The sequence below is a fragment of the Danio aesculapii genome, chromosome 5 (genome assembly GCF_903798145.1).
Source record: "Danio aesculapii chromosome 5, fDanAes4.1, whole genome shotgun sequence".
Taxonomy (NCBI): Eukaryota; Metazoa; Chordata; class Actinopteri; order Cypriniformes; family Danionidae; genus Danio; species Danio aesculapii.
The window spans coordinates 68,404,820-68,419,750 of record NC_079439.1 but is presented as its reverse complement, the minus strand read 5'-3'; the positions used below and the strand labels follow the sequence as shown (position 1 = coordinate 68,419,750).

Sequence of the window (14,931 nt, the reverse complement as noted above, 5' to 3'; positions counted from 1 at the left end):
ACGCACTTTCTGATGGATCCAGGGGGGTTGAATTCTGGGAGTTGGCCGGGAGATGGGTTTGAAATAAGGGAGACTCCCGGGAAAAACGGGAGTGTTGCTCATATATGATATTGCTCATGTATTACACATATACAAAACTGAAATGTTGACATATATGCAACAATATGTAAATATATTTTTACTATATATGTGTATATATATTTTATATATAGTAAATATATGTATATATATATATATATATATATATATATATATATATATATATATATATATATATATACACAATATGTATTAGATATGAGGATTTTATATATAAACAAACATTTTCACAAATATATACATGCATGTGTACATGTGTGCATAATATAAAAAGTACACATGTAAAAACTAATTTTGGATTAATCGTTTAGTTAACAATAAAGCATTCCAATTAGTAGTGACAGCAAGGGCAGTATTTTTATTAATTCCTTTATTTTTAATACTGAAGAAGGGAGCTCGAGCACGTTTGCTTTTCCATCTGCCCGCCTCTTAAGGCTTCCCGTTGGCCTGGGGCGGAGCTACGAGCGCCTACGTCATTACGCCACTCGTGTCACTACAGAAGTGGGTGCTTGAACGCACCAGGTTAAATCCTTCGCCAACGCGGGCGTCAAGCTAAGTAGATTGAAGAGAATTCAGCGCTGTTCATTTCTGACAGCAGTTCGCAGACTGGAGACCGCAGGTGAGCTCGCGATCTGCCGGTTAAAAGTGCTCGATTCACCGGGTGTCGTGGATCCATCGCCTTTTCCATCGGAAGTTGCTAAGTCAGAATTTCCCGTTAAAACAGGTTGCTTCTCGGCCTCGCTCAGCAGTAGGTAACCTTAAAGTCCTGCTTTAGTAGGTTTGCCATCAGCTGTTTTTCCTCTATACTCAAAGGCTGTGTGTTAAATGCGTTGTTTGTGTATGTGCCAAGACTAGCACTGCTGCTTTATTATCACTGACTGCGGCTCTCTATTTTGGTTCGGTTAGTCAAGATGTGACATTGCGGAAAGTCGTCATACTGACTGTAACTTCGTGAACTTTCTCCATGTCCAACTTGTGTTTACTTGAAGGAGAAAGTCCTGTGAGGACATTAAATACAGTTTAATCTTTATTACATACGTCATGTGTTGTTTTCTGAGACACTTTTTTGTGTTGTTGAACTTTTTATTAAGTATCTCTGATGAATAACTCTAAACCTGCTCAGTTTTATTTTGAGTCTGTCAAATAGTCGTCGACAAACCTCTAGTTTATGTATAGGTTTAGTAAATCGATATCCTGTTCTTCATATCGGGTAGTTGTTTTGGTTGGAAATCCTAAACCATGCTTAACTGGTCAAGCTGTAGCGCGCAAATCGGCTCAGATTTTGAAGCCCCCAGATGTGGCACCTGATTACATACAGGACTGCAGTATAAGTTTTATGCCAAAATAAAACAGCTCGTGTTTTTGATTGAAGCCTGTAAACTCTCAGCATGTTAAAATGGTCGTAGCTGGGTGGCTTTTGAAGATGTTAGTTGCTACTGTTGAAAAGACGTTTGTTAGTTTTTCTGCAGGTTTGTCTTGTTTGTGTCGGTCAGTTTGACAGAAAAATGTCACGTTGAGGAAAGTACATTTGTGTTTTGAATTGTTATCTTGTTTTAGTCACTAAAAGTTGTTTATAACTATATAGCTAAAAATAGTTTGCAGTGTACTTTCAATATTCATCTTGTAGTCTAAGCACTTTGGCTGTTTTTGAGGTGGGGTGGTTAAAGGTTAGTTCACTCAAATGAAAATTTGTATCTGCCTCTTCACATTGTCTATGTTCTAGAGTCTATTCCCAACTTCCTCTTGAAATACACAAAACATCAAGCAACCCAATAGTTATTAATACTATGAAAATTTGGCAGCAGTTTAGAACACATTTTGGTCTTCATAGTGCCAATTATTAATGCCAATTTATTCCCTGCTTCTATATTAGATCATATTTTTGGTACTTGGTCAATAAATGGTCTAACCACCTTGAACGATTTGTATGATAACAATGTTTTTTCCCTTCTTTTCACTCCTATCAACTAAATTTCACCTCCCTAATAACCATCTTTTCTGTTTCTTTCAAGTGAGACATTGTGTTCAAAAACTGTTCCCTCATTTTCCAAATCGGATATATATATATATATATATATATATATATATATATATATATATATATATATATATATATATATATATATATATATATATATATATATATATATAATCAAGGTTTCACGGTATTGAGATTACTGCTGTAAAATATACTCTTTTTAAAGATCTGGGTAAAAAACAAAACCCTTTTCCCCTTTGAGCACATTATATCATATAGCACATATTTTAATTTGGGAAATATTTATAATATTTTGGAACAGTAAAAATGTCAGGCTAAATAATTCAAATGAATTATTGACTTCTGCTTTCTTTTGTTAAAAAAAACACAGCTTTTTTTACAATTTAAAACCGCATCTTTGGATATATATTCTGCTGGAGATACTGTTGTCCTAAATAAAATGTAAATTAAAAAAAAATCGTACTCATAAAATTTAAACAGTTTTAAAACCTTGACGTTTCCAAACCGCGGTATACCTTGAACACGGTTATCTTCCCATGCCTAACCTCAATCCGAGTTAAAGACAGCTGATATCTACAATTTACGTTAGAATAACTTCTTTGCTTCCATCTCCAAATGGTTTACTTAAACAAACATGGGAGCAAGATCTGGATATTGAAATTTCTGAGGACCAATGGAAGGACATTCTCAGTTCAGTTCACTCTTCATCTATTTCTGCCAGGCATGCCCTATTACAATGTAAAGTACTTCATAGAACCCATTTCACTAATGCCAAACTTTCTAGAATATTTCCGGACAGAAGCGATGCCTGTAACAGATGTAAGCAGCTACCGGCCGATTATCTTCACATGCTTTGGTCCTGTTCAAAATTAACAAACTATTGGTCTAATATTTTTACAATTTTTTTTTTCACAAGCCCTTAATACAATCCTCACTCCTGACCCTCTGACTGCCCTTTTTGGTTATCTTCCACCCCAACTACACAAACATCAACACGCTGCATCCTTGCCTTTACCACCTTGCTCGGCACGCAGTTATCCTCAAATGGAAACATGTGTCCCCTCCATCATCAGAACACTGGATTAAAGAGGTTCTACATTGCATCTATCTTGATAAATTTAGACATTGTTTTAAAGGGTCACTGATCATCCTTTAACAAAACATTGAGTCCCATACTGTCTGTCATTAAGAACCTTAACTTTTTTTAGCATCTGCTGACTAGAATTTCAAAAGGGAGAAAGAGAGACTTTTAGTATTTTTAAAAATGTTTTTATTTTCTCCTACTATATTTACCAGGGCTGGAGTGGGACTCCTTTTCAGCCCTGGAGTTTCAAGCCTTAGACCGGGCCACCTCAGTTCACAACTGACTATATTAAAATAACGTAATTTCTAATTCATTTTCTAATGACATCTTTCTATCACATCTTTTTCAAGGAAACAGCTGCTTTAGAACTTCAAATGTTTTTTTTTTTCATAAATATGAGAACATTAAATCTAGCTAAATCTCCAACACTATTCTTTAAAACTTCACAATGTCCTTTCCTGCAATATCTGAATATATATTCTGTGCAAAATTCTTTATAGATGTCCAGTCCTTTGTAACGATGGTCACACAAAAAAATAAAATAAAATACAAATTCTTATTAAATGACAACTTATTGTTTACATTTTAGGACTTAAAAAAACAAAAACAAATGTTGCACACGTACTGTTTGCAAATCGTGCAAAAAAAAACAAATCGTGAATCACATTTTAGCCAGAATCGTGCGGAATCGTGCAGCCCTAAATGCTGCATCAGATTGGTCTGATTTGGATAAACAACCTATGCTTGCAGCAAACAAATGCTTGACACATAAAATTACATTTAATTGCACTTCGCTGCAATATAAATATTGCATATACTAGTATTCACAATTTTCTAAATAACCAAGAAAAATAACCAGACATTATTACGGGAATTCAGAAAATGTTGTGCACTCTATCAGTGCCCATACTGTATTTATATCTGTTATAAGCATTGTTTAAACAATACAGCTCATATTATCATGTACAAAATAGATTTAACATAAAAAATATTGTTGATTTTTGCCTGCACGAACACCAAACACTAAATTGAAATCGCTGAAGACACTAGATTTACAACTACACCGTTATGAAAATGAGTCAATGCTGAACTAACTTAAGCCAAATAATAACAATTATATAACAACTCTATCAATAATAATAACTAATAATAATAATAAATAATAAGAATAATAACTCTATCAGCGCCGATCACTCGACGCAGAAGTATAAACTGGGCTTTACTGGTGTTATTTGAAGTAAATGTGGTGTTATTTAAAGTAAAACCATGAATAGTTGTCATTAGAGAATGTAAAACTTTTATATTTGCACAATAATTCCCTCAAACGATAAATATAACGCATATTTACGTATAATATAATTTAAAGGACGTAGTTGCGTGCACTTATAAGCAAAGTATGAAAAGCATTTTTTTTTGCATTGTGATTATTCAATTTCTGTACCTGAGTCCTGTTAGACTCCCCAGAAAACTGTCAATTAAAGACCGATTCAAACTATTCAAAAAGTGAAACTGTATTCATATCGCATTATTTATTGCAGAAAAATAAAATCTCACAATATCAGATATCTTCAATATCGTGCAGCCCTATACAGGACACATTGCTTCTAAACGGCTCCTCATTTAATGAACCAGAAAGCGACACTTCCAATGTTGGTAAATTCATCAATTATTTACCAAATTGAGTTCCAGCTGTAAAGCTGCTCTGCAGAAGATAATAGTGTCATCATTCAGCTCAAATTAGTTCAGCGTTATTTAATATTAATATTCAATAGCTGTCTTGTGTTGCAAAGTTGATCAGTTGTGAAACAGCAGCTCAGCAGAAGGCAGTAATGTTATTATTCGGCTTAATGTAGTTCAGCATTGACTCATTTTCATAACGGTGTTGGTGTAACACTACGTACAGTCAAATCAACAATACTTTTTATATTAAATCTATTTTGTATATGATAATATGAGCTGTATTGTTAAAACAATGCTTAAAACAGATATAAATATGGGCACTGATAGAGTGCACAAAATTTTCTGAATTACCATAATACTGTCTGTTTATTTTTCTGAAATCTACATGATAGGATTGCAGAATATTTAGAAAATTATTGCGAATAATAGTATATGCAATATTTATATTGTAGTGAAGTGCGATTAAATGTAATTTAATAAATTTTATTATATGTTGTTTATCCAAATCTGACCAATCTGATGCAGCATTTACTATCTAGAGCTGAAAATAAATACTAATCGAGGGATAAAAAAAAGAGAGAGAAATAACAACAGCCAATAAGAATCCGAATTTTGAATAATTTGTGGTGTTTTATAATCATTTTTTGTTGTTGTTTTTTTTTTCAGATTTATTTAGCTCAGAACAATATCTAATTTAATAGGTTCTATATTCTATAAAATAGCCTTATTGCAATACTTAACAACAATATTGCATATTTTCTTAGTACATACAGGTAGTGGTGTAACGGTTGGGATAACATTATGGTTATTTAGTCATGGATCGGACCATTTTTCAGATCAGACAAAAAAGGTAGGAGACAAATGTAATTTGCTTTCTTTATACAAAAACAGTATGGTTTTAGCAAACAACTTAGAAGCTGTAATTGTATTAAAAATAATAAAATGAAGAAATAATCAGCTGAATAAAAAATAAATAGTAACATATTCAGTACTGTGAGCAATTCACTGTTACTATCACTGTTGCTGATAACGCTAAATGTAGAAAATTTGCACAACCCATATTTATTTTTAGTCTCATCTTAAATTAATGATTCAGTGATTCAGTCATAAAACTTCATGTTTCATTGCTGACAGTGTCATTTTTGAAGAATTATTCAGTGGCGTATTTTTGATGGCCACCTATTGGTTAAATAATGTGATAGCTGATTTTAATCTTTACCATAAACATCAGTGGTTTTATCTAAGCTATAAACCGTTTGTAACTTCATAACTAACTCAAAAGACTAAAGGCTGAATCTCTTTCTTGATTTTTGTGTTTTTCAAACATACATTTTAATGGAGCGATTCGAGGGATTAATAAACATGCAAATCCCCATCATTTATAATTGAATGTTGCGTGGGTGTTGAGATCCCGATCTTTTAATGATTAATCATGCCGCTTACACTGAATGCATTAATGTAGGCTAAACAAACAGTGACAGAAAACACCTTTAATAACCTAAGAAGCCCACCACATCCTAAAGAACTTACCACAATTTCTTCCGTCATCATTATATCTTACAGGAAAGCCTGAATGCTTTCATACATGTGATTTGAAATACGCGAGAGGCGATCTCTCTGTGATCTTTCCAAATTTAGGATTAATCTACAAGTAAAAAAATGCATTAGCCTAATCTACATCATGTGTTCCGAACTGTGTTGTTATCTGTATGAATCGCAGATCAACCATGATCCGTTACAGCCCTACATGCATGTATGTGGAGAACCTATGATAAATCTCTAAACTATTATTTTTGCAAAACACATTTCATGTTTCATTATGCTACATATCTGAAGAATTGAAACAGAATTTAACATTTGATTTGTTTAAAACCTTTTAAAGTTTGATTATTGGTTTTTATGCGCAGTATAACACGTTTTTTTTTACAGATTTGCAGTCCTTCCCAATATACCAGCAAGTTTATTAATCACGTTAGTGGATTCTTGCCAGTACATGTATGATGGATTAGGATTAGTGAATGTAGGATTAAGCTCTGTGCTAATTTGAGATCAGAGAAAAGGGTTTCTGGTCTCTGTTAAGGGTCAAATCCAATTAGTTTGCAAGTAACTTTTACTCTAATCTATTTATTTGGCCCCTGCACCCCAAGAAATATGGGAGTTGTGTGGGAAAAAAGGTCATGCGACTGAAACTTTTTTTATTGAGCTCTCAGTATGAGATGAAAATCTGGGTTTTGAAACCAAAACGGGTCATTTGTATGGTGGCTGAGAGAGCCCAAACTCACTGGAAGTTAAGAAAACACATGCAAATAGAAAAACATGAAAACGTAATCAATTTGATAATGCGCACAGACAAATTCTCACGACACATGCAAATACAGAAACGTGCTGCAAATAGTGCAGACCAGTACAGAAATGTGTTGGGGACCGATTAGAACCACTATTTTAGGGTTGTTGAAGGAGAATAGTCCAAAATGGAGTGTAAAAAGTGCTCAAAAGTGCTAGTCAAGTCAGCGCCGGTGGCCTTGTGGTTGATGCGTCGACACATAGTGCCGGGGAGCTCACGGCAACCCGGGTTCGATTCCCAGCTTGGGGTCCTTTGCCGACCCTTCCCCTGTCTCTCTCCCCACGCTTTCCTATATGTAAAAATCTCCACTGTCCTATCCCAATAAAGGTGAAAACCCCTAAAAAAAGTGCTAGTCAAGTGAAATAAGTGCCTACAACAGTTAAAATGATCAAGTTAGGACTGCATGAGACTGGGAAAATATGTGGTAATGCGATATTGCTGTTGAGTATTGAGATTGTGTAATGATTTTATATTATATTACATTATATGTGGACTGGGTATGAAAAAAAGATGATTTCATTTTTCAGCTCATTTTAATTTGACAAGAAGCTAAAATATGATTTGAGTTTTTCTTCTTGCCCATTTGAAATCTTTACAATAATGATGTATGAAAAAAAGTTTGTTAAAGAGTAGAAAATAATTGGTTCACATTTCTTGAATTTCCCAGATTTATTTTTAAATATCTGTTTGTTGGCGTTAACTAACTCAATTGGTGTCATTAATGCTTGTCAAAGTCAAGCACGAAAGCTAATTCTCCAGTTGGATGACTGCGCTACAGTTTAAAGTGGGAGACCGTGATCTCTAAAGTGCTGGTCAATGACTCACAAAACAATAGTACAACTGACTCAAAGCATCATTGCTTTATTTCAGCACAAGCTCATCGAATGAGTTTTATTTTCAGTGGTTAAATCCAAATAACCATTTAATTATACAGTTGAAGTCAAAATATGTTTTTTCTTTTATAAATATTTCCTAAATGATGTTTAACAGAGCAAGGACTTTTCCACAGTATTTCCTATAATATTTTTTCTTCTGGAGAAACTCTTGCTTGTTTTGTTTTTTCGGCTAGAATAAAAGCAGTTTTTATTTAAAAATTTTTTAAAACTATTTTAAGGTCAATATTATTAGCTTAAGCAATATTTTCTTTCTTTTTTTTTTTTACTTTTATTTTTATATATTTAAAGCATTTTACAGAACTAAACAGTCAGAGACAGCAGCAGTTAATTAAAAAACTAAACTAAACAGTAACTCTACCAGTAAATAAAAACAAATTACAAAAAGACACGTACATCATTTACACATTTCAATACAGCTTGTAATACTATGTCCTGTTGCCATGTTCAGATACATAATAATGGATGCCCCTCTTTAAAAATATCCAATTTCAATTGAAGTTGAGCAGTCATGTCTTCCATTTTATATATTCACTCAAGTTTTTCTATCCATTGTGCTATTGTTGGAGGGTCTGGCTTAATCCAATATATTGGTACAGTCTTTCTTGCGCTTAGTAAAAGTATATGTAGTAAATATCTCTGGTTTTTATTATATACATCTTGGGGTATTCCTTCGAGCAAGAAAAACAGGTAGATCTAACTGCATAATTTCCATTGTCTCAATCTTTACCCCTTGCCAAAATGCCGGTAACTTCTTCCCAAAATATATGTGTGTGATTACCTACATTCCCACTCCAGCTTTCCTCTGATTGTGGACTAACATATTTTGACATCCAATATTTTTTCCAGCTGTCTACAGCAGTGTTTCCCAACCCTGTTCCTGGAGGCACACCAACAGTACATATTTTGGATGTCTCCCTTTTCTGACCCATTAACTTCAGGTGTTGGAGTCTCTTCTAATGTTCTGATGAGGTGATTCAGGTGCGTTTGATTAGGGAGAGGTTAAAATGTGTACTGTTGGTGTGCCTTCAGGAACAGGGTTGGGAAACACTGGTCTACAGAACAAACCACTGTTATACAATGACTTGCCTAATTACCCTAACTTGCCTAATTAACCTAGTTAAGCCTTTAAATTTCACTTTAAGCTGAATACTAGTGTCTTGAAAAATATCTAGTCAAATATTGTTTACTGTCATCATGGCAAAGATAAAAGAAATCAGTTATTAGAGATGAGTTATTAAAACTATTATGTTTAGAAATGTGCTGAAAAATATTTCCGTTAAACAGAAATGGGGGAAAATATATACAGGGGGGCTAATAATACTGACTTCAACTGTATGTTATAGCCTTTATTTTAAAGGACTACTCGCTGTAAAAACTCAAGCATTCTGAATACATTAACAACTCCGTCACACAGCAGAAAACACTTGTCAGCACATCTATTACACATTGCTTATGTGTGCATTTTGAAATATGGTTTTACACTTTCAGCTACTAGAGCAACAAATGGTAACACTTTAGCTTAGGTCACAATTCATGCTATTAACTACTGGGTTATTACCTGCCTATTAGTTGATGCATCTCTTGAAGACAGCATGATGGGCACGATGAATATTTTAATCCTCGAGTTTTATATGAGAATTGTGTCCTCAATCAGGTGGAAAGGATTGTAAACGATCCAACTCATTTTTTGTTTCCTCATTACGAACTGCTTCCCTCTGGTAGAAGATATAGAGTCCCAAAGTGTAGGTTAAACCGTTATAAGAAATCCTTTGTACCTGTATCAGTGGGTTTATTTAATAAGAGTCTATCTTAATTACCATTATAAATTTTGTAGCTGTTGTATTTTGTATTATTTTTATGCTTGTTTTTAGTGAATGTCTGCAGCAATATGGCGATGCCCATAACAAATTTCCTGTCAAGGACAATAAAGTTTTACTACTACTACTACTACTAACAGTTCATTAATAGTAATAAAGTATGATCTTATTCTGCATTCCTAATACTACCCAAAACCTAAACCCAACCTCTACCTTACTAACTATTAATAAACCGCTAAATAGTAGGTTATTAAGCTACTAGTGTTGGTTTATAGTTTGTTAATTGTGACTTAAACTAAAGTGTTACCCAACAAACGAATGAAACAATGTTTATGTTGCATGAGCACAGTCATATACCAAAATGCTTACCAGTTTAGGTTTGGTGATCTACATCTCTCTCTTTTTTCTTCTCCAGAGTCATCGCTGCACAGCTTTATCCCTCCTTTATTTTTATTTATATAATTTTTGTTTCAACACTGCTGCTCCAACCTTGACAGTCAATGTTTGTTGGAGAGCAAAAGTGCAAGTATAGACTGACAGCGATTCTAGAGGAACAATGAGCACATCAAAGCCCAGTGGACTTAAAGCCCCCAGCAAAATTGGTAGACCCGCCAATGCTGGGCCCACGAAGACATCACCTTCTGCTGGTAAGACCTTCTTGTTTTACTAGATGTACAATATATAAGAATAATATTGTGAAATTTATAGTGGTAATAGTAGCTCACAGTTTTTAAAGGGGGTCTATTATGCAGAAATCACATTTATAAGGGGTTTAAACACATTTGTGTGGCAACAGTGTGTGAATATAACCAGCTTCTAATTTAAAAAAAATGTATTATACTTTTTATCATCACGCTTGATAAAGACTCAATTTGAAACAATTTGACTCAATCAGAAACTTTGACTCAATCAAAACCAATTTGATTGACGTTCTCCCTTTGTACGTGTCATCATAGGGGGAAAGCCCCACCCATTAGTCAACCTCTCTCATTAGCATAAACAGCCCTGAGTGAGAAGCAGCCATTTTGAATCTGCTGCCATGTTAATGCATATGCATTTTAGCCCTGCCCCTTTTCAAAATCTCATTTGAATATATAGCGACAGTCAATTGGACTTAAAATTGTAATGTATTTCTTTTAAAAGTCAATTATTTTGCAACACTGCTGCTAATATGGTAGTCTGGAATTCTAAACAAGGTCTATTTTTTTTTTTTTAGATTTTTCTTTTTTAATAATGGGTACATCTAAAGCAGAGGTGGGCCAACTACGGCCACTGAACACTTTCATCCAGCCCGTGAGGGAGTTTTTAAAATGCTGCTTCTGAGTAACGTTTTGGTTCAGAAAGTAAATTAATGCTGCAATTACAAGTGAACGCCATGTGATGGCAGTATTGCACGTGATACAGTTAGCGCAACCAGTAGAATTAGAACACTCTCTTGGATATTAAAATACACTCGACCGTTAGTGACTGAAAATGAGATGGGCAAAAAAAGAAAAATTTACTCTGAATGTCGTGTGTTTAAGGAAGAATGGACAACAAAATACTACTTCACCAATATCGGACAGAAAGCAGTATGTCTAATATGCCAAGAAAGTATTGCTGTTTTTGACTGCAACGTAAGGGGCTGATCACACCGAACGCACTTTATGCATTTGAGCCGCCTCTTTTGAATGGTTTACTAACGACTGCAAGGGTTTTGCGCGCTGCTTATGCACCTTGCGCGCCTTGCGTTTTTGCCGTAGCAGACTCCAGACTTTGACAAAGAGCGAAGAGAGGGGACCAGGCTCGTTGTTCACATTAACACACTCATAATAACATGACTTGGAATAACAAAGACTAAGATTCTTCCATCTTATCTCATAGTTTTATAATGATTGGTATGAGCATGTTTATAAAAGCTCAAATATAGTCGGCAAACATGGTTGGTAAAAAAGGTGCACAACCAACAGTATCTGGGGTTTTTTAAGTACAAGCGTGAAAGTGAAAGATTGAAGCAGTGCACTGACGCTGTGACGCGTTACCTGATAGATTCAAAAGACTGAAGAGTCGATAGAGAGAGACAGTTTAATTTAATATCACGTTTAACAACTATAGTGAGATGCGATCCAGCGATACATCCTTGATAAACTGTCCGACGTGCACTGCTCTCTGGAGCTCAGATGAGCGCATGACAGTGTGTGTGTGTCTGTGTGTGGTCACGTGATGTACGTTTTCAGCGGACGGAGGGATGTTCAGAAATGCTTGATAAAACGCCAGTGTGGATGTGGATCATTTTCGTTCCAAAATGGCATTTTAAAACTAAGACGTAGTGTAAACGGAGCCTAAGTGTGTATTTTTCGCGTGCGGGTTTGCGACGGGGGCGGGGCGGAGGACCGCCGACGCCTGCTCAGCGTCGTGATGTCAATCGACTATCCAACACAATCTCACGGCAATTCGTAACTTTTTGATTTAGTGGCTAATTCATACGAATTCGTACGATCTAATTCGTACAATTTAGTACGATTTGTTCATACCCCAATGACAGTTGGGTTTAGAGGCGGGGTTAGGTGCCACGCCTCCTTTTTGAAATAGTACAATTTTGTACGACTGAACTCGTTCGAATTCGTACGAATTAACCACTAAACTGACAAAACGTAAAATACTTACGTTTTCTCGTGAGATCAGGCTGGACTATCGGCGATGGACGATGGCATCGTCTATCGAACCAACCCTAATTCTGGGGACACAAAAGGCTTATCTTAAATCTTGAAAAAGGGGTAAAATAGGTGCCCTTTAAAAGTAAATGTACTAAGTGTATTATTTTTAAAAGTCACATTTTTGCAACACCGCTACTAACATGACAATCTCTAATTATGAACAAGGGCTGTTTTTATTTACAGATATTTCTTTTCCCCCATGACAGGTGCTTCTAAAGCAGCTCAAAGTGAGAAATCCTCAGCTGAAGCCCCAGATGCAGGAGAGCAGTTCAAAGTTGGGGATCGTGTCTGGGTGAACGGCAACAAACCTGGTGTTGTTCAGTTTTTAGGAGAGACGCAGTTTGCTCCAGGGCAATGGGCTGGCATTGTGCTGGATGAGCCGATCGGGAAAAATGACGGCTCTGTGTCAGGCGTGCGCTATTTTCAGTGTGAAGCATTAAGAGGTATTTTCACACGTCCCTCCAAGCTTTCAAGCACAGAAGGTGAAGCAGACGGTACGACAACAGCTCCTCCATCCCGTGCTGCGTCACCCACCCCATCCACCACATCAGTGTCTGCTTCGTCCAAAAAACCAGCATCACCTACTAAAACAGCAGCGCCCGCCTCAGATCTGGTGCGGTCCAAAAGTGAGTCGGTGTCCAATCTGTCTGAGAGCGGTTCTGTCAAGAAAGGTGAACGGGAGCTGAAGATCAACGATCGAGTGCTGGTGAGAGTGATTTGATCTTCATTAGTGCATCAGATAATTCAACATTCATTGCTTTAGGGGTGCTCAGTATGTCAGCCGCCATATTGATATTGGCCAATAAATGCTGTTTTTAGGCCCAATCCCAATTCTACCCCTTAGCCCTAGCCCCCTAAATTTGGCTATCTATAATCCATAATAATAACTCCTATATATAATTATCCCAAAACTTACATTCACATCTGTCACTCGAATACCCTTCACACATCATAACACTCGAATACCCTGTCACAAAAGCCTAGTCTCTGGGAATGAGCTTTTTACAGTGTCTGCTTTAACGTTAATGTTGTTTTCGTGTGTTTACGTAGATGAATATGGCCACGGTGTAAATACACAGTACAGTTACAAGCTTATTATATTATTAGGATAAGATAATATCCTTGCATTTGGTGGTTTCCTAAAGATAAATACCAAAAAAATAATGCAACTACAGCAGCCGGCTTCGGTATGATTTGAGCGTTTGACGATATATGATGACGTGTGCTGGTGTTGTAGTGCTGTCCCATTCCTTAGGCGTATGTTTGAAGCCCTTTCCCTTCACTCTCTGTTTTAAGGGCTAAGGGGAAGAGTAGGCGTAATTAAAATAGAACTGGGATTGGGCCTTAATGTTATCAGCAGCAGTTCAATAACTAAATTCGGCAATATCTTTACAGTTTCTGTAAACTTTAGTGTCCCCTTTTGGTTCTACTTGTCCTCTCTTCCCATTATTAATCAGATCAAAAACATGAGAAACAAATGAAAATTTTAATCTGTTGCCTAAGGGAATTTAAATTGAGATCCCAAGAAGCTTTTTTTTTTAATTAGAATATGTAAAAAGGTATACAAAGACAATGAAACCAACAAAAACAACAATTTAGTCAGGTACTGGCAGGTGCGTTTGTGTGGGTAGCTTGGTTTACAGATCAGACTACATGCATAAGGGACAATAGGGTATATGCTGAGCTAGTGTTGTTCCCATTCTGATAAACGTCCGGTGACCTGTTATTGTGAGTTTTTTTCTATTTTATACGGTTTCTTTTACAGCAGCGATGTTGTAATGTAATTCAAGCGTAAAAAGAGACAAAAAGCCGTTTACTCGCACGCGCCCGTCAGAATCGGCAGGCTAGCACCAAAGCTCCATTGAATATACTGGGGTAAAATAAATGCTCATATTATTAAGACATGGCGTGGAAAAATGTAATTTAATGCAGTGCTACTTGTACAATCCGAGACCCACTTTACATCGGATATCACTCAGCTAGTGGAGGTTGCTGATTTTTAAAGAAAACAGACCTTAAACTCGCGGATTTTGCATTGGCATACAATTCACCGGAAACGATTAACGCAGGTTACTGGCAAATTAAAAGTCCTATTAGCACGCTTCGGCATATACCCTATAACAGTCAATAAATGAAGCAAGTATCATAGATATAAATAAAACAAAAAGAAAGCAGACAGTGGTAAGGAGTGCTTGTAATGTATGATAGTAATACTGACAGTAAAAAGAAAGGACAACAGCTCACAACAATAATAACTCACAACAACAACAATAAAAAATCACAAGTACTACACCAACTACTACTACAGAAGTTACT

General features: G+C 35.8%; 1 protein-coding gene across 4 annotated transcripts in view; it reads left to right on the top strand.

Moving 5' to 3' along the window:
• Positions 1-594: 594 nt before the first annotated feature.
• Positions 595-14,931, top strand: part of clip1a (CAP-GLY domain containing linker protein 1a) — a 74,130-nt gene continuing 59,793 nt past the window's right edge. For 2 of the 4 annotated variants that reach the window (XM_056458775.1, XM_056458771.1), the window contains exons 1-3: positions 595-718; positions 10,335-10,566; positions 12,822-13,321. In XM_056458775.1, the coding sequence (XP_056314750.1) occupies positions 10,476-10,566; positions 12,822-13,321 (591 nt within the window). In that variant the 5' untranslated portion in view covers positions 595-718; positions 10,335-10,475. Of the gene's footprint in view, positions 852-10,334; positions 10,567-12,821; positions 13,322-14,931 lie in introns of all 4 variants that reach the window. The other 2 variants (XM_056458773.1, XM_056458774.1) reach the window with 2 other exon arrangements.